This window comes from Archocentrus centrarchus, chromosome 18, assembly GCF_007364275.1.
Source record: "Archocentrus centrarchus isolate MPI-CPG fArcCen1 chromosome 18, fArcCen1, whole genome shotgun sequence".
NCBI lineage: Eukaryota > Metazoa > Chordata > Actinopteri > Cichliformes > Cichlidae > Archocentrus > Archocentrus centrarchus.
This window is the reverse complement of record NC_044363.1, coordinates 23,156,001-23,179,717: the sequence shown is the minus strand read 5'-3', so window position 1 is coordinate 23,179,717 and position 23,717 is coordinate 23,156,001. Positions and strand designations below refer to the sequence as shown.

Here is a 23,717-nt window from a genome sequence, read left to right as displayed (position 1 = left end):
TTAGATGAGAAGATCAGCTATGGAGCTGAAGTCAGGTGACTGTTATGGTAGCATTAGGGCTAGAAGAGCATAGGAATGGTGAGCCTGGCTCGTGTCAGCACCCCCCCCCCCCCCCCCCCCCCCCCCAAAAAACCCAGATTTTTACAGCCCAACATTTCCTTTTAGCAAATTACACAAGGCGACATCAGTGAACTAATCTGACCTTCGAGCTGAGCGACTGAAGCCACATAAGAGGACACTGCTGATATAAGACAGGGTGGAATACATGCAGCCATTACCTGCTTCGATCTTCTCATCAGATTCTCAGAGAAATCTCTAATTATCATATTTTTCCATCATGTTCAGCTACTCCTTTACAGATCCAGGCACGAGGAAGGTTTAGTTAAACTGCTTAAAGTCTGGGTCGTTTGTATAATTGAGTGAGAGGACAGATTTTAAGTCTCAGAAAAAGGGATAAGGGGCATCACTTTTTTTTTTTTTGCTATGAAATATCCTTAAACGAAGCACCTGAAAGAGGGCAAACCAAAGTGCAGCTGTTGATGGTTGTGTTTCTTTTCCTGGAGCAGAGTTTGAATTAAAGTCGAGCAGAGAAGATTAAAAACCTCCAGGATGAGCTCTGAGCAGACAAACGGACAAAGACCATGTAAAAGTTTGGTTCAGCTTCATTCAAATATGCATCTCATCTTGCACGCGCGCACACACGGAGTCTTTCAGATATACCAGAAACCAACACGAACAACGACAACAGCAAAAAATAAAATCCCACACAGATTAAAAAAATAGCGAAAAGTTCTTTGTACATTTAGAACAACATGTTAACATGTTCCCAAACCCTGACGCACAACATTCACTCCCAGACGTAAGGTTGCAAGCTACAGCGAGTGCTTTTATAAAAACAGCATGATCACAGTAGTTCAAATAAAATGGCTCCTTTTTTTTTTTTTTTTTTTTTCCTGAATAAATAAAACAGTTGTGACAAAAACAACCTTCTTTACAAACAACCAGTGCAGGACTTCCACGTCTTCTGGATCGGTATTATTTAAAAAGAACTACAGCAGCTGTATTTGCTCCCAGCTTGGAAATCATTAAAAAGAAAAAAAGAGGGTGAGGGGATGAGGGCGGTGGGGGGTGTCTAGATGCGTTCATGGGTGGAAAAACCTCTCCTGAGCCCATCGCTGCACCACATTAGCAACTGGAACGGTGAGCCGATAAGAAACCTCCCCGTAAAAACCACAGGAAACAAACTTCAGACGATGTCAGTGCTTACAAACTCCTCAGGCTCTCCTCTCCTTTCTTTTTTTTTTAGGCTTGCTTCGGGTGCGTGGGGATGCTTCCTCTGACAGCTTCTCCCGCTGACAAACTGAAACATTTCTTATGTACCGCAGTGAGGTGATCGGGGGGGGGGTCTGAAAGCAGGAAAAGAAAAAGTTGGTGCAACCGAGAGGCAGAGCGGGACAGCAAAACTATGAACAGAGCACTCAACGTTCACATTGGGGGTTTTTTTCTCTCTCGGTAGGAGGTGGTGGAGGTACTTGGGGAGACAGAGGAAGATAGTAGGAATAGTTCTCCCAGAATTCATTGTGGCTGGTTGTCGGGAGAGCAGCAAAGGGTGGGTTACAGAGAGAGAGAGAGAGACGAAAGGAAGGTCACGAAAGAGCGGAGGAGGAAGGCGAGCAGCAATTTGATTTGAGTTTTGTTGTGTCTCTCATTGTCCACAGAAGTTGTGTTTTTTTATTGTTGGTTTTTCTCCAGAAGAACAGCTTCAGAACTTCTTGGGGCCCCAGGCCGACGCCTGCTTCGGGGCTACGCCTGTCCCAAACGTGGGGAAGTCCTCTGCGCTGCTCATGTCAGGAGCCTGGAACAAAAAAAAACAGTCTGATGTGCTCTTACTGCACAAATATCCCTCCTTCTCTGAAGCAGCAAAAGGATCATTTCATTAAACAAAGTCCCACCTTGTTCCCAGATGCGTTCCAGGGGGCGTCCCGCACCACAAAGCCCTTCGCTGGACCCCCGCTGCTATCATCCCCTCCGCCTGCTCCCCCTCCCCCTCCATAGCGAGATGGAGGCTTCATGTACGCTGCTAGGGTCTCTGTCTCGGTCACGCTGAGCAACTGAGAGAGATGAAGAAGTAGAAAAACTGCTCCTAAAAACAGCCTTTGCTTTGGTGTCTAAATTCTATCTTTATTTCCTGGCTGGGATACAGTCGATGTACTCCTATGTTTTATCAGCCACATCATATTGGGTAAAATAAACCTGAAGCTGATCATCGTGTTTACATTTTTGTTAAAATACAGAAATGTAAAACAAAGACAGCCAGATTTAAATTTGGCTGACCTCCGCTTCAGGGTCGTCTCTTTTTGTACCTCTGAGTCCTTTTGAGCGTGGCTGCTATTCTTAGATCACTTCCTGGAAGCACCGTTCTGACTGCCTGCCAGAAGCACGCTCCTCATTTTCAAATATGCGGTCTGCCTTCGCCCGCAAGGGTAAGACTGTCAACATAGTGTTCTGCTGTGACGGGCAGAGGTGTTACTTCATCCTCTGCCCTGAAAGCTAATTTAAATGAAGGGCTGCTGTGAGATCCAGCGTGCTGTATTGCAGACACACAAATGCAAGGAGTCAGAACACGTCTTCCAAGGAGAAACTTTTTTTTTTAAATTACACATGTGCTGGAAGCCCAAGGAGACTTCCAATAAAAGGAGATCAGCCAAATTTAGATTTTTTTTTTTAACCCTATAGCTCTGCTGTAACTGCATTTTTTAGATAATTTCTTAAAGAGAAAACTCACATATTCCTCCTCCAGGTTGAGCAGGTGGTCGATGGCGCTGTCAACTGTCTCAGGAAGACCCGTCACTGTCACTTTGTCGGGCTCATCAGAGCCTGGCTGAGGGAATCGGATATCCACCTGAGAAACCAGAGATAGTGTGAAGATCAAACCAACATTTCCAAATGAATATTTAATCTAGGAATTGGCACCACACCTTGAACTCCTCCATCAGCTTGCGGATGGCTTTGCCGCGGGCCCCAATAATGCGGGCATGGGTCCTCGGGTCCAGGTGAACATCTTGGCTCACCATCTCCTGCAGCTCTGCCACAAGCTGCTGGATGGCCTGACGCGCCTCCTCCACGTTACGTTCGTACCCCGAGATCACGATCAGATCCTGGGATGGAGAACAAGAAGGGTAAGAAATAAGGACAGGATAGAAGAAACCAGCTCAAATCTGTCCATATTTAGAAAGCAATCCTGCCCTCATTAGTGCAATTTAATATCAGCTGGTTCAGTCCTAATTGATGGCCTATAATGCCTCCCATTACCAAGCTGTCCTGGTCAATCACCTGACTTGAATCTGTTGCAACCTTATAGTTGCAAAACATACTGATGTTGATGTTATTGGTTACAAACGTATTTCTAAACTTCTGAATGTTCCAGTGAGCACTGTTGGAGCCATAAGTGGGCTTCAGAGAACATCATGCCACCATAAATGGGCCACCAGGCGCTCAATTTCTGACAGAAATCAGAAGAGGTGTCCAAGAGCAACAGACCATTCATGGAGAACTTCAGAAAGATCTGGAATTAGCAAGCACAGTAAGTAATGAACTTAACCACCATGACCTCTATGCACGCTCACTGCGCAAGACTCCACTGCTGAAGAACAAGCACGTTGTAGCTCACTTAAAGTTTGCTGCACAACATTTGGACAAGCCAATGGATGAGCTGAATATAGTCTGGTCAGATGAGACCAAAATTGAACTCTTTGGATGTCAGTGCACACGTCACCCCAAATACACCGTACCAACAGTGAAGTTTGGAGGTGGGACCATCATGGTGTGGGGCTGTTTTTTTCAGCATATGGTCCTGGCAGACTTCATATAACTGAAGGAAGGATGAATGCACCGAGACATTCTTGAAAAAAAAAAAAAAAAAAAAAATCAGCTGGCATCGACTCGGATGCTGAAGATGAAACAAGGGTGGACATTTCAGTGAGACGATGATCCCAAACACACACAGCCAAGAAAACTGGGTTTGAAGAAAATAAAGCAGCTAGACTGGCCCAGTCAATCACCCGACATGAATCCAATTGAAAATTTATGGAAAGAACTGAAGATCCCGGTTCATATAGGAGGCCCCTGGAAGCCCAAAAATCACACCTGAGCAATGCGTACGAATAGTTTCTCCGAACAGGAGGCCTCTTGAAACTGTTTAATTACTAACAAAGTCTTTTCTGCTAAATATTAAATTAATTTCAGTAAGAGCGTTCAATATTTAGTCCCTGTGTCATTCCACTTTAATTTATGGACTCATTTGTTTTGAGTTCTTTGCATGTGTACCAACATCTGGTGAAAGTTTCATATCAACAGCCCCATTAGAAATAATATGTACTTCAATACTTTTTACCTGCTGCTCGTCTCCTTTGTCGGGGAACTGGATGCTGACGTCATGGTCTTTTCTGATCTGAGAGATGACGGCTCCTTTGCGGCCAATAATCTTGGGATGAAACTTTGGATCCACAGACATGGTGACCTTGAAACTACGCAGGGCCTGACATGAGACAGAGCCACACAGATCCCATCTTTAGAGCCCACAAAAACCACTTTCCACCTGAGCTGTTCATTCATAAGAACAAGTTTTTTAATATGTAAAGGACTAAGAAATATTATACATGCTACTGTTTCACTACCATCAGGAAATCAGCAGAAACATGATCAGGTGTACTTTAAGAATCAAACTTTGCTGGTGTTTCCATATTTCCCTGTTAAAGAGAATTAGAGTTTTTCCTTTTCCGCATGGACAATAAAATGGTCGAGGATGATACACTGAAATTCTGTCACTTCCATCACGACAAGCAAATTAAAAGACACAAAGTTTGTGTAAAAAGCTGAATTGTAACAATAACAGGATGATACACAAGACACAGTGTGTGTGTTTGTACCCTGTCCTCCTGCTCAGCTTGGAGTTCTTTCACCCTCTCCAGCAGACCCTGTTTGGCTCGCTCCACGTTGGCTGCCAACCCCGTCACCTTGATCACATCCAACTGCTTCTCAGGCTGCGGCACCCAGATGTTCACCTATGCATATAAAACCCTAAACTTCAGATTATTTCCCTTTTTTTTTTTTTTGCCCTCAGGCTGAAGACTTTTTGGAACACAGGCATAGAAAAAAAAAAAAAGTCCCTTGGCCAACAGATGGCACCAGAGAACAACACGGTGCCAGCTAACCTCGTACTCCTCCATCATCTTCCTGATTCCACTGCCCTTCTGACCAATGATGTAGCGATGCAGCTCATAAGACACCTCGACATCCTCTGTTATGGGCACCAACGCCTGAAGGAGGAGGAGGAGGCAGTCACAGTAAGAAATGAGAACAGTGATGAAGAGTGCAGAGAGCATGTGTTCAGAAGTATTAATAAATATTAGACAGCATCATGTCTCAACTGAATTAAGATGGCGCCTACCAGCAGGGCCGCTTTAGCCAGTTCACACTTCTCTGTCCGCCCAGAGATGGTGATGATGTCGCACTTGCGGGGGACAAACTCCGCCTCTGGACTGACCTCACCATTCTCCTGTGGTGAAGCCTCCTGAGCTGCAAGTTTACCACAGGAAAAAACAGGGATTGAAGTTTAATCTGACATGAATACAATCATTTTTGTAGCAGAGCCCGACCGATTTAGGATTTCTACAAACAATACTGATACCAATATCGATATTTGGCGGTTTAAAAAACCAATAATGCCCAATTTGATTCTTTCAGACACAAAACACAGATTTCCCTAACATTATGTTATGTGCAGTCATTTATGAGCCTCTACTAAGATAAAACAATGCAGTTTAAAAATAATCTTGTTTTACTGTCACAAGAAGTCGTGGATTACTTTGCCCGACTCTTCTCGAATCAAATAGCTAATATCGGCCAATATATCAACCAGTCAATAAATCAAATATCAAATATTAATCTGCTCGAGTGGTTTATAGTGAAGAAACTTGAGAAGGATTTGCTGCTTGGCTGACTTGCAATACAAAACCCTCTCCAGTGGCAACATCTGAACAACAGCAGCTGCAGGAGCACATCGTGTGGTGTTTCTAACCTGCAGTGCTGTCCTCTCTCTCAGGGAACTTGATTAGCACCTCGTGCTCCCTGGTGATGTGCTGGATGCGGCAGCCTTTGGGGCCCATGATGGCGCGATGGTAGCGCTGGGGGATGGCCACCTCCACAGTCACCTGGGACTCCTGCTCAAGAGAGACAAGGAAGAAAGAAGAAAACACAAAAGGTGAGCACTGCACAAGCTGGTTTGTTTCCCATTATAAATAATGAGCTTATTACAGTGTCCTTGAAATAACATCAATGCCCTTTTCTGACTCAAGTTCTTGTCTAAAGTAGGAAATTTGCAGCATTTCTGTGACTTTCACATAATTAGATTCTTATACTTTAAATTAGCTTTGACCTGAGTGCAGATGGAGACCTTTGTTCTCTTGCCAGAGGTCACTTTTCTACAAAGGCAAACATAGTTTTCCATCTCTCACCAAGTCCTCGATGATCTCCTGGATGCGTTTCTTTGCGGCCTCCACACAGTCCTTTGCTCCCTTCAGAATAACCCGCTGGCTATTCGCTCCAGTCCGAGGGAAGCTCACAGCCACGCCGCCGTACTCCTCAGCCAGCTCCCGCAGCACCTGGCCTCTCCTACACACAAAGTGGCGGTGGTGGCGAACATCCACCACCATGCTGTCCTCCACCACATCGTCCTGGAAAGGTAGACAGCAGGAGTGTTGATTTGAAAAATCAATCAACAAGAAATAAATTAAATGGTAATGTTTTATAATACAAATCCCGTAGTTACCAGATTTTTGACCAGACTTTCCAGCTCCTTCTGGGCCTGACGCACGGCTTCCTCTTTCCCTACGATGGTGATCAGCTCCTGCTCTGTGTCGTCGGGTGACGGGAAGATGATGCGTGCGCCTGTCTTGTCCCGTACACGGCGAATATTGGCTCCACCCCGTCCGATTAAAAACTTGTGGTACTCTGGTTTGGCCTGCAGCTCGGCGGTGAAGTTGTTTACTTGCTGCAAATGGGGAAGAGGATGTAAGTGTTTAACCTTTTAACAGCTCACTTCTTCAGTTCCTTCGGTCTTTCTTCAAACTTTGCTTTCCCCGCTCACCTTCTCTTCGGCCAGCTGCAGCAGCTGTCTCTTGGCCTTCTCCACCTCACCGGCGGGCCCTCTGATCGTGACCTTGTCGGAGCCGGAGCCCGCAGAGGGGAAGTGGATGTGGACGCCGCCACAGTCTTCCATGATGGAGCGCACGAGGCAGCCCTTTGAGCCGATCAGAGAGTTGTGCAGCTTGGCTGGGATGGTGACCTCTGCCTCTTTAATGTTGGCCTGGAGGAATGTAAAGGGACCGGCTGAGATTTTGATGCAGGTTAAAAACTGAGGATGAAGACAAATATTTTAGAGTGCAATACATATTTACATCCTAAATAAGGGATAAATTCTTCTTAAATCCACCTCAGAATTCAAAGACGGGCTGTACTTCAGTTATACTGGAATCAGATTTATTATTATGAGCTTTAAAGCTCAGTGGAGCCTTAAAGCATTTTTTTAACAAAGAAATCTGAATCTGAGGTCAACTCATGTCACTTTACCTTCTTTTTGTTATTACTTTTGAGCATTTTCTACCTTTATGTGGCAGTGGGGAGATGACAGAAAACAAGAGAGAAAGTGATACAAGAAAAATCTCCAACCAAATATGAAATAGGATTTTTTCTCAGAACCATCTGTAATCATTCATCTCTGCATATGTGGTTCCTGAAACTGTCGACTAACAGTCACCTCCTGTTGAGGAACTCTGCAAGAAACAAATAAAATATTGGTAAAAAGCTAAAGTTTCTGTCAGGATGTATTCCTGGATAAGACCTGCTTACTGGAGATCTTCAACTTTTTTTGCTTTTAAAGTTTTTTAAGAAACTTGAAAACTTGTGAGCAATTTTAGAGTTTTTGCAGAGTTTATAAATCTTCCTTCACAAAGTGCACCATTCCTCATACACTGTGTGCTAGCAGTTTCAGCCAAGCTGCAAAAATCTTTGTTAAATAGCCAAATGTGTCTTTGTCAATACTTTTGAAAGACCGATTGAAGGCTTCCTAATACAGAGTGTATTTTCAGATTTCAGAATCCAATTATCCCTCTATGAATATGAATCTAATTCATGGATTTAATAAGTAATTCATCTAGGAAACAAAAGAAAATAAATAAAAAAAAAAAAAAACTGTTTCTTCTCCACAACTCTGCAAACACCAACAAAAAGGAAAAGCCTCTGATGAGTTCAGTGTCTCACCAGCTCTCTCTGGATGGCGAGGATACGATCTCTGGCGGCCTCGCAGTTGTTCTTCTTGCCTGTGATGACGATCATCTCTGAGTTGCTGTTCTCCGTTGGCAGGTCAATCTTGGTGTTGGTCTCTTCACGGATCTGGTGGTACGAGCATCTGTTAATTTTTTGTCTCAAATATAATGTTACACTCTGATCTAACAGTTTTAAGAGTCAGATTTGGAAAGAACCCGTAAAAAAATTAAATAAAAATCTCACCTTCTTGATGTTGGCGCCTCCCTTGCCAATTATGTTCTTGTGAAACTGCTTGAAGATGGGAACGGAGAGCGAGAAGCTATTTTCAATCTGCGAGAGAAAGAGAGCTTCTGTGAAGTGGAGTGTAGCGAGACAGGGACAGGAAGAGAGGCAGAGACAGGAAGTGGAGGGTCATACCAGGTCGGCAATGATTTTCTGGAGAAACTTGGCACATTTCTCCACCTCATTTTTCGGACCTCTCAGCTGGACAATGTCGCTCTTCTGCGACGGGTCGGGGAAATTGATAATGACCTAGAAGCCAGCGAGATGATAATCATCAAATTAAATTACAGCTGAGTCAAAACAAATTACTTAACAATGATGACAGGGTGAGATAAAGCGCCGGATCACAGAGGACATCCACCTCGGGAAACTTGTCTCGAACTTCTTTGATTTTTTCTCCTTTTTGTCCGATGATTGTCCGATGAAACTTCTGCTCCACGATCAGATCTTTGGTGCGCTCGTTTTCCTGAAGATGACAAAAATGTCATAAAGAAAGAAAGAAAGCCCTTTATAGCACCCAGCACTATCAAACAAATAAGCCTAAGCTTTGAGCCTCTTCTCACCATCCTCTGGACCATCTCCATCAGCTCTCTGCGTGCCAGCTGCACTCCTTTAGGATCACCCTCGATCCGGACCAGGCCACTTCGCTCAGAGTCCTGAGCAATTCGAACCGACACCTTGTACTGCTCCTTGATCCGATTTACTGTAGGAATACAGGGAAAAGCGCAAGAATGAAAGAACAGTGAAAATCTGAGGAAGGTTTACTCTAGACTAGAGCTGCAGCTATCGATTATTTTAGCAATCGAGTATTCTGTCGATTAATCGCCGTTTTTAATAGTTTAACTGTCAAAAAAACCTAAACCCTTTCATCTTATCTATGTGCCAGATTAAAATATTTAAAAAAAAAAATTCTTAAATGCAAAAATAATTAAGTAATTGCAAGTCAAATATGACAAAGTATACATACAACTTAAACTGAGACATAAAAACATTCTTTACTCTGTCCTCTCAGAAGGCTTTCTTACATTAAGAGGAAATAAGAAATGAGTTCTGACAGTGCTGTAACTCCTGGATGAGGTAGATTTAGTGTGCGTGCTTCTGTGTGTGTGTGTTTGTCTCTGTCTGCGTATTTAAGCGTGCTAGTGAATGAATGTGTGTCTGAAAGCCTTTAGAAGTGGGGTTTTTCCTGTGCTTCGATGCAGCATTTCCTGCTGCAGAAAGCGGACGTTCTGATGGTGCACATGTTCATAATTAATGTTAATAATAATTCAGTATCCAACCTAACAGCTGCAGGTCAGTGGCTCTGTCTTTTTGTAGAAAAACTGGGGGCCACACAGGCTTAATGTTTTTGTTCATATGCATGCTCCTAAATACGTTTGCACTGCAGGCCTATTTTTAGTCGCAAATGTGGGTGAAGCGCGCACAGTTACATGGTGACACCTGAGTGCCACAGAGTCGTGGATTAAATGAAGCATCAAAGCAAAAAAAAAATTTGTGTTGAAGATTTTTTATAATCGAGTTGTTCGATGAATTGTTGAAGTCCTACTATAGACTGTAGAGAAAAACAACATCACGTACTGAGCTCAGTTTAGCATTTTGCTGTCACCATCTGGGTGTTCTGACACTGGATGTGAGCGGTGGAGCTGGCTGAGAAGGACAGTGCACACTCACGTGGTAGCACACCCTAAAGTATACCCTGCTTTACAGCCCATTATACTCTAATAGGGATCATGATTTACAAAACAATCATGATAATGCCAGCACGGTGGTGCAGAGGTTAGCAGGACTGTAAGAAGGTGCTGGGTTCAGATCTAGTCGGGGGCCTTTCTGTGTGATGTTTGCATGTTCTCCCCACGTCTGTGTGGGTTCTCTGGCTTCTTCCCGCAATCCAAAGACATCCCTGAGATTAACTGGTGATTCTAAGTTGGCTGTAGGTGTGAATGATTGACTGTCCCTATGTATTAGGCTGCACCATGACGTGAACCCTGCCTCTCACTCTGTGATAGAAAGGATAGGCTCCAGAGCCCAAAGAATAAGATGGACCATAAACTCATCAAGTAAGTGTTTACCAAGGCCAGAAATCAAGTGAAAAGCAGGGTTGTTTTCTCACAGATTTCAATATAATCTGACTTCTTTTAGCAGCCTCATTTATTTTTATTTTGCTTCCAAGGAGCCAGACTTTCTTGTAATTTATTAATGTGCTCTTGAGCAATAGTTCTTCAGGCTTTCTGAAGGGATTTTCTTTGGACATTGGCTGCTTTTTCACTCATTTTCAGTCCAGTCTGTGTACCTGACCATTTTCAGAGGAATGTTTGTTTAACTCTGACCTATGAATCATTCAAGCATAAAAAGTCACCTAACACAAAGGATGAACCACATACAAGACAACTTAGCAAAGAACCAATTTTAAATTGTATTTTTAGGCGCTTTGTTACTAGCAACCTGTCACAAAAACACATCTTTTGTTCCCATTTCTTTAGTCTAATCTATGAAAAATACCAAATACAACAGTTTGACAGGAATAAAACAGTATTTTTTTTTACACCAAAAAGGTGATTCCCAAACAGATTTAGGCAAATCCTCTCAAAAATTGGCCTCCTCAGAGCCCGGACCTCAACATTATTAAAGCATTGTGGGATCATCTTAACAGAGAACAGAACAAAAGGCAGCCAACATCCAAAGAAGAGCTTTGAATGTCCCTCAAGAAGCCTGGAGAACTATTTAAAGAAATGAAAAAAAGCTGCCTAAGAGGTCAGGCTGTACTGAAGAATAAAGGTGGTCATATCAAATATTGACTTTCAAGCTGGTTAGAATTGTACAAACTACACCTATTTCCCATTTTCTGAGCAAAATATGAAAAAATGAAGGGTGGCTCAAGATTTTTTCCATAGTACTGTATAACCTCCATCTTTCATATATGCATCAGTTTTTGCTCCTAAAACTGTTAGAGAACACCGATCTAGATAAGTGGCTGACATCTGTCCTCAGACTAGTTTCACTGATGGAATGTTCACTAACTCGCCTCGTGACTCACCACGCAGTTCCCTGCTTTACGACACGAAACACGATCACTACGGGAAGTCCACGGTACGTGACTGAGATCAGCGACGGCCACGTGATAACTGAAGTCACCAACTTATCAGGTTCAACTGTTTAAAACGTGGCAAGTTTTTCTTGGAGCTCTGAATTTGATGCTTGCCATTAAGTATTGAAACCCAGGGAACATTTTAACTGTCTAAACAAAAAGCAGCAAAAATGACAAACTTCAGAAGACATTATTACGGCACGTTCTTTGTTAGTTTGGCAGAACGGATTGGAAACAAAGGGAGAGAAACAGATGAGGTGCCACAAAGGCTCCACCTTGGAGTTTGACAGATTTATTACAGTTTTCTTTCGAGGTCAGGGACAAAGATCTACTCACTGTTGGCTCCGTTCTTTCCGATGAGGTGTCTGTGGAAACGCTGATCTATGTTGATTTCAGTGTAGTCCATCCTCACCAGCTGGACACAGGAAAAGAAAAGGAGATTTCAGTTTGGAAATGTGGAACAATACCGAACCAATCAAATCTGAATCTCTTTCATCTCTTCAGGTCTATTAGTGCAACCTAACAGCAGACAGCAGCTCTTCCAAAGCGTCATGTGATTTTGTAATTCACAAAGAATCAGCCCCTCAGGGCCGGACAAACACAGCAACATCTTTTTCAATGACAGAGTACAATAACCTTCTTCTGCGGCCCATGGCTTTTTATTTACACCCTGTCTGTTGCAGGTTTCTTGTGTCAGCGTGTGTGTGTGTGTGTCTGCACTGACCAGGTCCTTGATGATCTCTTGTATCTGGGCCTGAGCCTGCTCCACCTCCTCTGTCGGCCCTTCGAGACTGATGCGCTCCTCGCCGTCTGTAAACTCTATGTGAACCTACACACAGGAATAAAGGCAACCCAGTTAAGGAGCTTCGTTCTGTGTTGAGTCTTCGATGCCACGATTCATCTCAATCTATCAACTTAAAGTGTTCCCCCGAAGTCACTTTTTGCTGTCTGTGTTTTCCACAATATATTTTGCTTTATTGGTCCTATTTTACAAGATGCAGCCTCCCAACAGCTGCTGCTGTTAGACAGCCTTTTCCCCCACAAAGCATTTTGTCACATTACAGCAGCAGGATGTGAGACTGGTGTGTTATGTTGGGCTTTTACCTCAGATCACTCCACGCCATCTTTGTTCCCCTTTCCTTACCCGTGGTAGCTGCTGTGTGATCCGCCCGATGTTCTGTCCTTTCTTGCCAATGATGAAGCGGTGTAGCCAGGCAGGAGCAGTCACCTCCACCACCATGACACTCTTAGCCTGAACAGGCACAAAACATTAAAACCAGGTTTGCATTAACAAGTCACAGAAATCTCATCTCAACAATACCTTATTAGCAGTTTATCATAAAGGGAACATTATGCTTTTCCTTTTTTCCTGCCTGCTGAGTGTTTTAAATGAGGTCAGTGTACATGCATGTAACCCCCATGAGCCAAAGCTCAGGCTTCAGTCTACTCTACCCGCTCAGTCTCCAGCTACTCTTTTGCAGTGCTCCTGCCGAGCTGACTTCAGTTCAGCACAGATTTCTTTATATGGTCACAGGAGTGAAAGTGGCTTGTTTCAGACTGAGGATGAGCTGAGGGGCTGCACAGAGGGCAGAATCGTGCAGAGCAAAGCTACGCTAATGGAGTACCAGAATAAAAATATAGAGCTGAAATTAAAGAAACAGTGCTCTTTTAAAGATGGCTGCGTGTAGAGACACTCCTCAGCGCTACAGAGCTCTTTCACTCTTTGGCTCAGAATTTTAGTTTTTGAGCCCTCACTTTGCTGCAGCTGTTTCTAAGGGACAAACAGTTCTGATAAAGGTATTGATAAACTGCCTGCACAGCACCAAACAGCAGATAAAGTCAGTGATTAACGGGTGAACCTAAAGGAGCATTTAGCCTGAGATGGCGGAGCCTAAAACCAAAGCTTAAAGGAAGACTAAAGACTGGATTTATAATCACCCGTTTACCTGATACACAACTCAAAATGAACATTGGTGTTGCTATACGGCTTCTGGATTGGCCAACAAATCAATCACGACCATGTTTGCTACTAATACTGATAAATTACATATAGATCAATCATTGTCCAGCTTTCCCCATGCCTTTCACTGAAAACGATGCAGATGTGATGTGCTTGCAGAGGATTATTAATGTTGCTGCTCTGAAATATTAAAAATCTAACAGATCTAAAAATAAAGTCTCAAAAAAAGGAAATGTGGGCTGTCTTGGTACCTCTGCAATGTACGCTGGAAATGCAACTTCATGAGGGACCTTAAATATTTTTTATTCGCTACATTTCTGCCATAACTTTGCCAACAAAAGCAAATTACATTACGCAAATTCCCCACCCCAATCCTTTATTACACTTTTCTCTCTCCTTTCTCCTTCTCCTTCTCACCTTGGCGTAGACCTGCGTGAGTGCTGGTCCCAGTTTGTCGGGCTCCCCTCTAAGGATGATGGTTTCTGAGCTGGAGTCTAGAGGCGGCATCTCCACTGACACCCCCGTGGCCTCCAGGATCTCCTGCAGGGTGTTGCCCTTTGGACCTATGATGTACTTATGCTGGGACTTCTTCACCTCCACAGAGATAGTCGTGGTCTTCCGCTTCTGTGAGGACACGGACATTATTATAAGTGATGAGCGGTGTAGGAAAGGCAATGGCAGCGAGACGAGGGGCGGCAGGAGGATGTGCGTAAATTGAGAAGCTCAGTGAGGGATGGATGGGAACACAAGAGGAGATGGAAAGAGGAATGAAATAAGGGAAGCAGGAAGGAGATAGGCAAGAAAAGAGGGAAAAATCAAGTAACAGAAAGACCAGACAAAATCCGGGAGGCAGGAGGGTGACTGACAGATGAAAGTGGGAAGGCAGCAGAGAAAGTACATTTGTTTTTGCCAATCATACATATGAACTAAATGACATTAGCATTCTCATCCTGTTGTTCTCTGGTGAAATCCAATTTTCTGTCAGCATTATCTCCGGCTTGCCTGTCATCGGAGCTCATCTGGTACAAACACACAGATCCTCTGCTTCACCCGTCCCTCTCACAGAGCTTCTTTAAAGTCAAGAGAATAACTTCCTTAAATATGGAAACACACTTAATTAGGTTTAACGTCCATGTGATAGAGTGAACAAGTAAAACGAGACTGTGGTGAAACAAAACAAACGCACTGAACTGCACGCAGTGACGTGTGTCCTCCCAGAAAACCCTAACCTGAACCCCACACTGGTTTCCCACGGCAAGTCATTCTGGGAAACAGTTGTACCAGTACGTCTAATATGCCAACACAAATCTAAGCCCAGACTAAAAACTGGCACAAACAAAACAACTGAATACACCAAATTAAAAAAATTTAATCATACACGAAAACAACAAACACGAGACCTGCTTTTATTAAGTCCTCGATCCAATTTTTATAATATTTTCTGTTCTTTGTTTGGATCTCAGCTTTTCTTGTGTACGCTTGACACACTTGGCTTGTGCGCGCAGACAGTTAGTGTCACCACGGCTGAGTAGTCATTCCTGTTAGAGGGAACGTGGAATGACGAAACTTAGATCACATTAGGAACAACAAACCTAAATCAGACACTTAAACCACCCTCACCCAGCTGAACGTGCACATTTTAAACAAGCTAACAAAGCCAAACTGGCCAAAGCTATCCAGAGCTCAGAGCCAGTCACAAGCCAGCAGCCTCGGTATGAGCAAAGGATCAAAGCAGCTATGAGGAAAATTATGGAGGTAAGTGAAAAAGAGGAAATTGTTGATGTTTTGTTAACCCTTACGGCTAAAATCAGGCTTAAGTTCAGCAGAGACAGCACCTAGGCTGTTACCTGAAAAATGCAAACACATCTTTGATTGACACCTTATTGGTAGTCAAATGGTTGTGATCACACAGACTCACAATGTCCACTCCATGTACACAGATTGGTATTCCCAGGAGACAATAAACTATAAAAATAGCAATTCAAATATAAAAACCTGCATCTTTTTCTATGACACGACTTTTCACCCTTCACTTTTTAAATCAAATGCCAAAGTTCTTTAGATGTCTTGCAAAGTTGTTTAACAAGTTTTTGCAGAGTGAGCGACGCATAAACTCTGGAAACAAACTCGCCTTGTCTTCGTAGATGGCTCGGATGCGGCTGACAGCCAGTGCAACCGCCTCCTTCTCGCCAGTGATGACGATCTCGTCCTTGGGCAGGCTGGACGGTGGGATGCTGATCCGGGCTCCTGTGTCCTGGCTCAGCTCCTGCACCAGCCTGTTGTGGGCTCCGGCGATGAAGGGGTGGAAGGCTTTCTCCAGAGACAGACGCTCCACTGCACGCTTGTCCTGGTGAGTAAGAGGATGACAGCCATAGCATACAGGAGAGTCAATAAAACAGTGACGCCATGATGATGGTTCAACACGATTGAAAGACATACTTTAGGTCTTGATACTACTTTATAGTACCACGTATAGCAGCAACAAAATAGAAGTCTCCCAAAGGTCTGATAAAAATAAGTGACCCCCACCCCACCCCTGCTGACCTGCTCAGCAGAGATCAGAAGGATCTCATGGCGAGCCTTCTCAATACCCTCCTTGGTGCCAGTGATGCGAATGTTGGCGCTGAGGTCGTCCGGGCGTGGAATAGCAATCTTGGTGGCAGTCTTCAGCTCCAGCTCCTGCAGCTTCTCGCCGTTCTTTCCAATGACAAAACGATGGTGCTCCTTGGGGATGGTGACTGTCGCCGACGCCTGGGGAAGCAGGAGAAAGTTGTGGCAGAAAGTGAGTTAAATTTGTACGATTTCACAATGGAAATAAGTTAATGAGGACACATTATGTTGCTTGAAATGCTCTCTTATACATGAGTGCAGCCACATCCAAAGAAATTTTCATTTGGATGATGTTGGCGCTTTCTGCACATGTAGAAACATAAACAGCAAGACATAATTTTTCATATTTATAGTTTGCCAAGGAAAGCAAGAGAATGAAATAAAATAATTTAATATGATTAAAATAGGTTAAAAAAAAAAAAGCATGTGACCTTGCAAAGAGGACAAAGTAGGGTTTTTTTTTTCCTGCACTTTTCCCAACCAATAAAACTGCAGCTCAGCTAAAGCGGTGAACCTCAGTGCACCAACTGAAGTGGAAATCAGCATGTTTGCTGCTGAGGCCCACAAAGGCCACCCCTGGGAGCTGATGGTCATTTTCCAGCTCAACTTTTTGTCCTAGACAAGCCTGATAGGATTATTCGAGCCTCGGCTGGTATGTCTGCCTTCCATTTGTATTTTTGGAGCGCATTTCAAGAATAAGCACTGTGAAACAAAAACATTTTTCAGCCACCGGTTACATTGTTCTGATGTTTCTGCCTCACAGTGATTTCTGTTCAGAAACCTGGTTAAACACTAACAGACTGCCAGTGAAATAGGAGACATCGTGCAACATCCTGCATTAATCTATTGTCATTTTATTCTACAATTTAGCGCATTTAGAAACAAATTTGCTCATTGCCAAACTGCTGCACTATTGCTATCATCCTGTTTAAAGAGGCATTTTTATGCTCCAGCTTCATGAGTTACAGTTAAAAATAACCCTTATTTATCTCATGCTGGGGCTCAGTGCAGGCCCTTGGTTCATCCTCTGCCTGAAACAAGATGTTACTGAGACACCGACATTCTTCTGATTGGTTGCCCCTCGCAAACAGGAGGCTTCAACAGCAGGTGGGTGGAGCCTCTGTGCTCACAGCCAAAGCTGTGTGCCTGAGATGACCATATTAAGCATATCCTCTCTCCTTGACATCACAGAGATCCAGTAGTACAAAGATCAGCTAGAGCATTTAGAGTTGTTGCTTACGTGGATTACTTCTATATACTCTGACATCATCATTTGAAACTTATGACAATACTGTATATATAAAACAAAACTTAAAATGCATAATAGGTCCCCTTTAACCTTATTTTTCTAAAACAATATTTAAGATTACTCAAGAAGACCTAGTCAAGATATAATCCCATTATTCTCAAAATTCTCAAAATGTAATAAATAAAAAAAGTAAGAGTGCATTTACCTGTGTCTGTAATCGAGCTACGATTTCTTTGCGAGCCTTCATCACAGAGTCCACTTTGCCGGTGACCATGATGGACAGACCCTGGTCTTTGGCCAGAGACAGCTCAATGTGCGCTCCCGTTCGCTGCATGATGTCCAAGCACACTTTGGCCTCTTCACCCTCCCCAAACTGGCTGTTGTCCTTGTAACGACGCTCCTCCAGGGGCACGTGGAACACCTGGGCACAGAGGAGTTGAAAGTGTTTTTTTCCCCCTTGTTTTCCCAGAACATGTATTTTTTTTATTGACCTGTTCTACTGCAGGTAAAAGGCCTGAGGCTGAATTCAGTTACAGTCATAATCACTAAAAGAGCTGGTTTAATCAATACGAGTGGCCTCCTGACCTGGGTGATGACAGAGGCTTTGATGGGCCTGATCTTGCTCCCCCACGCCGAAGGCGGCTCCCCAGCCTTCTCCCCTGGTGTCCCCTTCTCCGGCAGCGGAGGGAAGGCCTCAAGATAGGTAGGGATGTAGGCCTCATCCTCTGGGACGCAGCCTGGCCCGGAGAGACAAAGATAAAAATGGTAAGGACAGAGTAAGAAAACAGCATGTGTAGGGGAGGACTGTTAACAACAAAGACACAAAACTGCAACACAAAATTAAATCTGTGTCAAAAACACATAATGCATGAATCACATAATCTAAATACATTAAACTACTAATTTGCTGACTAGCAGGGATGAGTGAGGAGAAAACCTTACGAACAAATGTAAAAATAAGCAGAAAGAAGCAGGTTGTTACCTGTAATCTCCTGGTCCTTGAGGCCACTGCGATGCTCTGCAAAGCTTTCCGGGGTCAACACTGCCACTGAGCTCATGGTTCAAGACTTATTCCACTATTCCACTAAAACAGAAATGTGGAAATAATTGAGTTCTTTTTTTAATAACAATAAATCATGTGCTGCTGCATGTTCATGAAATTGCAGACTGATGTGGCATTATAACTGTATGATCCAATTGCCTTTACATTGTTTCCCTCCCTGTGCTCTCTAGGACTGCTTAGAAAAGGCCCTGAAGAACCACATTGCCTCTGTGGCATTGCCACACTGCACCGATGCTGCACGCTGCACCTGAGACGCTCCAATTAACACTTAACAAGCATCAGACAAACACACAGTGCCACAAAGCCTCGGGGACAGGGTTTATCACAAGTCAAACGCTCAGAGCTGTCCAAGACAACTGCTGCTGACATTCCTCGTGATGGACTATCACAGCTCAGATCTGCTCAGGTTACATCAAAAAAGATCCACGATCCCCTTAGGGATCGTGAATCCAAAAACATAACCCACAGAACCTCGAGCATCTACGCTCGTGGTTTGAGAGTTTCATGCACTTTTGTGGCTAAAAATAGATTTATTTAGTAGCGCATAAATAAAAAGGCTGATAACAACAATAACAACGCTGTTATGGTCGGTCTTTATGGTCGAGCTGCAGCCTCTCCCTCTCCGTGTGACACACACAGAGTGCACAGCAAAGAGGTGCCGATGCAGATGACAAATTCAAGTGATACAAGTACACACACACACGTTCAGTGAGGTTAAACATGTAAAACTGTGATCTTCTTACCTTTTCATGTTTTCCACTGTCAGATTTTGTTACACAATCGCAGCCTGTGCCGCACAAATTTTGTTATGAGCCAATCAAAAGCCGTCTCTAAATGATTACTTTGCCTGTTCCTGAAACTAAATTTTGTTCCATGTAAATCTAATCATGCTCTAAAATTTATTTTTTTCTATGAAAAAGAAAAATTTTGTCTCCATTCTTGGACTCTACTGGAGTAGCTTTCCACAATTTGTAGTTTAAAATATGGTTGCAATGACTGTATGCAAGTCATTTTAGCTCCTCTCACTTTAAGGCTACCCTACCCATAAGCCATATTTCTTCTGATTGGCTGCCCCTCGTAAACAAAGGTTTTAAGCATTGGGTGGCAGAGCCAATACTCATGCTTGATTTCAGCATCCTCTGCTGTCACAGTACATACAAGACAGTAAAATAAAGAAAACTGACACTTTTGTAATGGAAAAAGAATAAATTAACAATAAACAAACAAAAAGGGGTATTGATACACCAAAGGTAGAATATATTACACAGTATTTATACCCAGGGCAGGCTAAAGTTACACTCTGACTGTATGAGAAGTTGACAGAACCGCCTTGCTGCTGCGATGTCCAGAAACTCAAGGAAAGGAGATATTTAGACACTTTATACAGTTTAAAGTATAAATACTTACATATAAAAGGAATGTGGTTTGAATCAGTAATAACTGAAAAAAAAACCCCCAGCATACTTTAATCATTTCTCTTGTAATATAAAGTAAAGTTTTATTGAGGAGAAACACATCATTTAATAAATTTTCATTGCTACCATAAAGTTCTTTATGTGGTCTTTGGTGTGGGGGGTGGGGGGTGGGGGGGTGGGAGCAGGCATCAAGCCCTCTAACTGTGTATTTTGGGAACACTGATAAAGTCTTGTGATTAAGGGGGTAACAGTTTTTATTTATGGCTACAGAGCAATAAAATAAAATAAATCACTGAATGCTAAAAGCACACATTTATGAGTCTAATTAGCAGCTGAGGAAGTACATTTTTACAACTTTTGTGGAGTTTTTTCCCCCCATTTTTAAAATTTTTTTAACCATGTTCCAAATAATGTTTGAGCTGTCTGTGATTAGGGGACTTTCTTCATAATATTTTTGCTTCAAAAGCTTAGTTGTCCCCCCCCATTCATAAACAGTCATGTAAATTTAGCCCCTTGCCATGTGAAGATTCTTGGTGAGCACAACAGCGACATTGTATTATTATCTAACATCTATGAAATCCTGCAGCACAGCCTTCTCTGCTGAAAGGCTCTCTATTGAACCACACTCTTAAGTATACCTGCACTGCAACTGACACAGCAGCTGAAGCCTCTAAAGACAAAGCAGAAGCAGTTGTTTGTATGCCTGCACTGTAGAAAGAGAGCCCAGGCTTACCTGCAAAAGGTCAATTGCCAGAGAGTCCGTCCAGTTAGCAGCTACCGTAGACGCTTCAGTGTGAGTGTGTGTTTCAGCTCCTGGGTGCACACAAAGAGGAAAAAAATAAAGTGTAAAAGTGAACAACGTAAATCAAACAGCTCTACAGCACGGAGGCTGGGTAAACATAGTAAACACCCACACTGCACTGCACCTTATACTGTCTCGAACTGATTCGCTCTCATCATTTCCCCTCCCTCTCTTCTCCCCATCTCTCTTAACAATCCTCCCTCTGAGATTTTACACATTCAACATCTGAGGGAACTTGACAGCACATGCTTCAAAACACTGCACGTGACAAACAAAAAAAAAAAAAAAAAAAATGATGCCCCATTACTTTTTTGCCCTGTAAGCAAAGCTGGAGTGTCTCTTGAAAGTGGGTTTAACAGTTTAGTCCATCAGCAAGCAGCCAGTCAGACAGAGGAACTCATTCAGTGCTGTCGAAGGTTGCTTTACTTTGTTTTAAATTTCAGTAGAAATCAACATAGCATATATGGCAGGATGAGATATGTGCAGTGTTTCAGGAACAAGCTGAAAGAGCATATACACTGTGTTACTATTAAATGAATACGATTTAATATTAGAGCTACTTAAGGGGAAATAAGAGGGAGTCTTACGGGGAAGTGTCTTAAAATACTTCAGAATCCCACTTCACTGCATTTCAGACTATACACACAAAAAAAAATTCCATGCAGAGCTTATAAATTATGATATGCAGCACTGTTACAGTTCAAACTACCCGAGAGACAATCAAGGGAGCAGCTGACATTAGCTTCACACTAAATACCTCTTTACACATTAATAAAGCAGCAATAATTAATGCAGTTACACAGTAATGCAACCGTCTGAGATCATTTAATTTCAAGCACATTTTGTGCTATTACACAGGTGGTTTAACCACAGTGAGCACTTTAAAAGCGGGATGTGGCGGTGTCGGTGCTGCTCAGCCCGCAGAGTGCTGTGGGGGTTAAACAGGTTCCCACTGTGGGTCACACGATGTTAGTTTAACATTAGGCGAGAAAACTTGAAAGGGGGGAAATAGGAGCACCTTGTTCATTATCTCTATCAGTCCCAGCAGCGACATAAGAAAGCCAGCCGTGCACGGTGCTAGCTAACGAACCTCTCTCTCCAGACGACTGATGCGTTTCTTGCTAGCTTGAGGACGTGCTGCACGGCTGGTCCTAGCTAACTAACGTCGGCGAATGCAAGCTAAAGGTCTCAAATATTAGCAAGCCAGGTTCGCTGAGCGCCGACCTCGGCCAGACATGATTAGGCGCAAGGACTTTCTGATAATCGGCTAAAAAAACAAGCCAGGCGGACGGATAACCAGCTCCAGCTCGCTAGCTGTCGGGGCGCTAACCTTGCTATCCACGGCTGCTTCTCTTGCTTGTAGGTGAACCGACTCTTTCGCTACCGTGACTATACTCAAACTCTCCCCGCTGCGTTCACATGTGGATAAAATGAAGGTAAAATAATTAATGTAATCCTACCTTTTAAAGAGAAAATGTAGCAGAGGGTGTGTGTTTGACAGGTGATGGTGTAAACACAGATGTGATTGGTCTAGGAGCATTTCCTCTGCCGGCGGAGCGATACCAACCGAGCAATGCGACTCAACCAGTATAAAGGAAATGCCGCAGTATCTTTGCGCGGCAGGAGCATCCGAGTGAAATAGATCTGTGTGATATTAGTGTCGCCCTTCTCACACGTCTGTGACATTCAGCTGCACAATATTTATATATGATTTTCTGATTGTTATCAATCATTCAAATAATTGTTTTAATGTTATTAGCCATTGCAGGGTCTCACGTCCATCAAACTGACCGGCACTACTTCTCATTCATAATGGCTCGCATGCTTTTCAGGAGTCAGTGCATCATACTTCTCCTGAAGTCGTACGCAGCCTAAAAATGTATGACCTGGAGTGTAAAATGATAGAAGATGCTTATTTAATGTCTAAATAAAATAAAATTCACTTTTTATGGCTGGAAGTCAGAATTAAAGACTAGTAAGTTACTTGTTTATGAGATAATTTAACATTATGAACTAGAAGGTCAGAGTTTGAGTTCAAAACATGATTGCTAGATCCAGTTGTAGTCAAAAGTTCACATACACTCATAATGGGCGTGAATGTCATGGTAATTTGGTGCTTTTAATTATTTTTTTTTAACTGTTCTTTTCCCAGGGTAGAATAATAGTACAGCATGCATCTTTAATGACTTTAAAACAAGTGTGAATGTATTTGGGGTTTTTTTCTAATCATATATAATACTAATAATACATACAGGCTTCCTCACTGATATTTTGTTAAATGTCCCTAAATAAGTTGCACCTCCACCAGACGCTTTTAGTATCCATCAACAAGTTTCTGGCATATTTCTGGCTGGATATTTGATCATTCATCTTGGCAGAATTGGTAGAGTTCATTTAAGTTGGTCAGTTTCCTGGCACACACCTGGATTTTAAGAATAGTCCACTCATTTTCAGTAGGGTTGAGGTCGAGTCTTTGAGAAGGCCATTCCAGAGGCTTAATGTTAGTCTGCTTTGCCCATTCCAAAACCAGTTTTGATGTGTGTTTGGCTGTTGGAACACCCAATTGTGTCCAAGTTTCAATCCTCTAACTGTTAATTTAAGGTGAAGATGAAGAATTTGGAGGTAGTCCTTCTTCTTTATTATTCAATCCACTTTGTGCAACGTACCAGTACCACTGGCAGCAAAACACAGCATGATGCTACCACCACCATGATTGAAAGCTGGTACAGTGTTCTTAGGTTTGAAAGTTTCACCTTTACTTCTCTAAATATATCTTTTGTCATTGCGGCCAAATAGCTCAGTCTCTGTCTCATCTGTCTCATTTGGTTTGTCCATGTGGGCAGCTGCAGATTTCAGTTGAGCTTGAAGGTGTCGATTTTGGAGCAGGGGCTTCTTTCTGGGTCAGCACCCTCTCAGTCCACAGCAA

The 23,717-nt window shown here is 43.0% G+C and overlaps 1 protein-coding gene across 2 annotated transcripts; it reads right to left on the bottom strand.

Moving 5' to 3' along the window:
• Nucleotides 1–644: 644 nt before the first annotated feature.
• Nucleotides 645–22,343, bottom strand: hdlbpb (high density lipoprotein binding protein b). Of its 2 annotated transcripts, none has more exons than XM_030753807.1 (28): nt 22,252–22,343; nt 20,723–20,802; nt 18,494–18,595; nt 18,097–18,248; nt 17,717–17,932; nt 16,197–16,403; nt 15,784–15,999; nt 14,070–14,276; nt 12,837–12,944; nt 12,417–12,521; nt 12,029–12,107; nt 9,171–9,310; nt 8,969–9,073; nt 8,743–8,856; nt 8,569–8,655; nt 8,320–8,451; nt 7,148–7,366; nt 6,830–7,051; nt 6,516–6,734; nt 6,080–6,221; nt 5,450–5,577; nt 5,214–5,318; nt 4,929–5,063; nt 4,394–4,537; nt 2,979–3,158; nt 2,786–2,902; nt 1,953–2,111; nt 645–1,855 (listed from the first exon to the last, which is right to left on the bottom strand). In XM_030753807.1, the coding sequence occupies exons 3-28, from the start codon at nt 18,567–18,569 to the stop codon at nt 1,763–1,765; spliced, it is 3,807 nt and encodes a 1,268-aa protein (XP_030609667.1). In that variant the 5' UTR covers nt 18,570–18,595; nt 20,723–20,802; nt 22,252–22,343; the 3' UTR covers nt 645–1,762. The 2 variants fall into 2 exon arrangements, with proteins under 2 accessions (XP_030609667.1, XP_030609668.1); XM_030753808.1 differs by lacking the exon at nt 22,252–22,343 and adding an exon at nt 22,122–22,197.
• Between the last annotated feature and the right edge of the window lie 1,374 nt (nt 22,344–23,717).

Coding starts and splice junctions, on each gene's coding strand:
- hdlbpb (XM_030753807.1), bottom strand. CDS start 18,569: ATGAGCTCAGTGGCAGTGTTGACCCCGGAAAGCTTTGCAGAGCATCGC. Junction 18,249..18,493: donor CAAGGACCAGGAGATTACAG/GTAACAACCTGC, acceptor TCTCCGGGCCAG/GCTGCGTCCCAGAGGATGAG. Junction 8,656..8,742: donor AGAAAATCATTGCCGACCTG/GTATGACCCTCC, acceptor TTTCTCTCGCAG/ATTGAAAATAGCTTCTCGCT.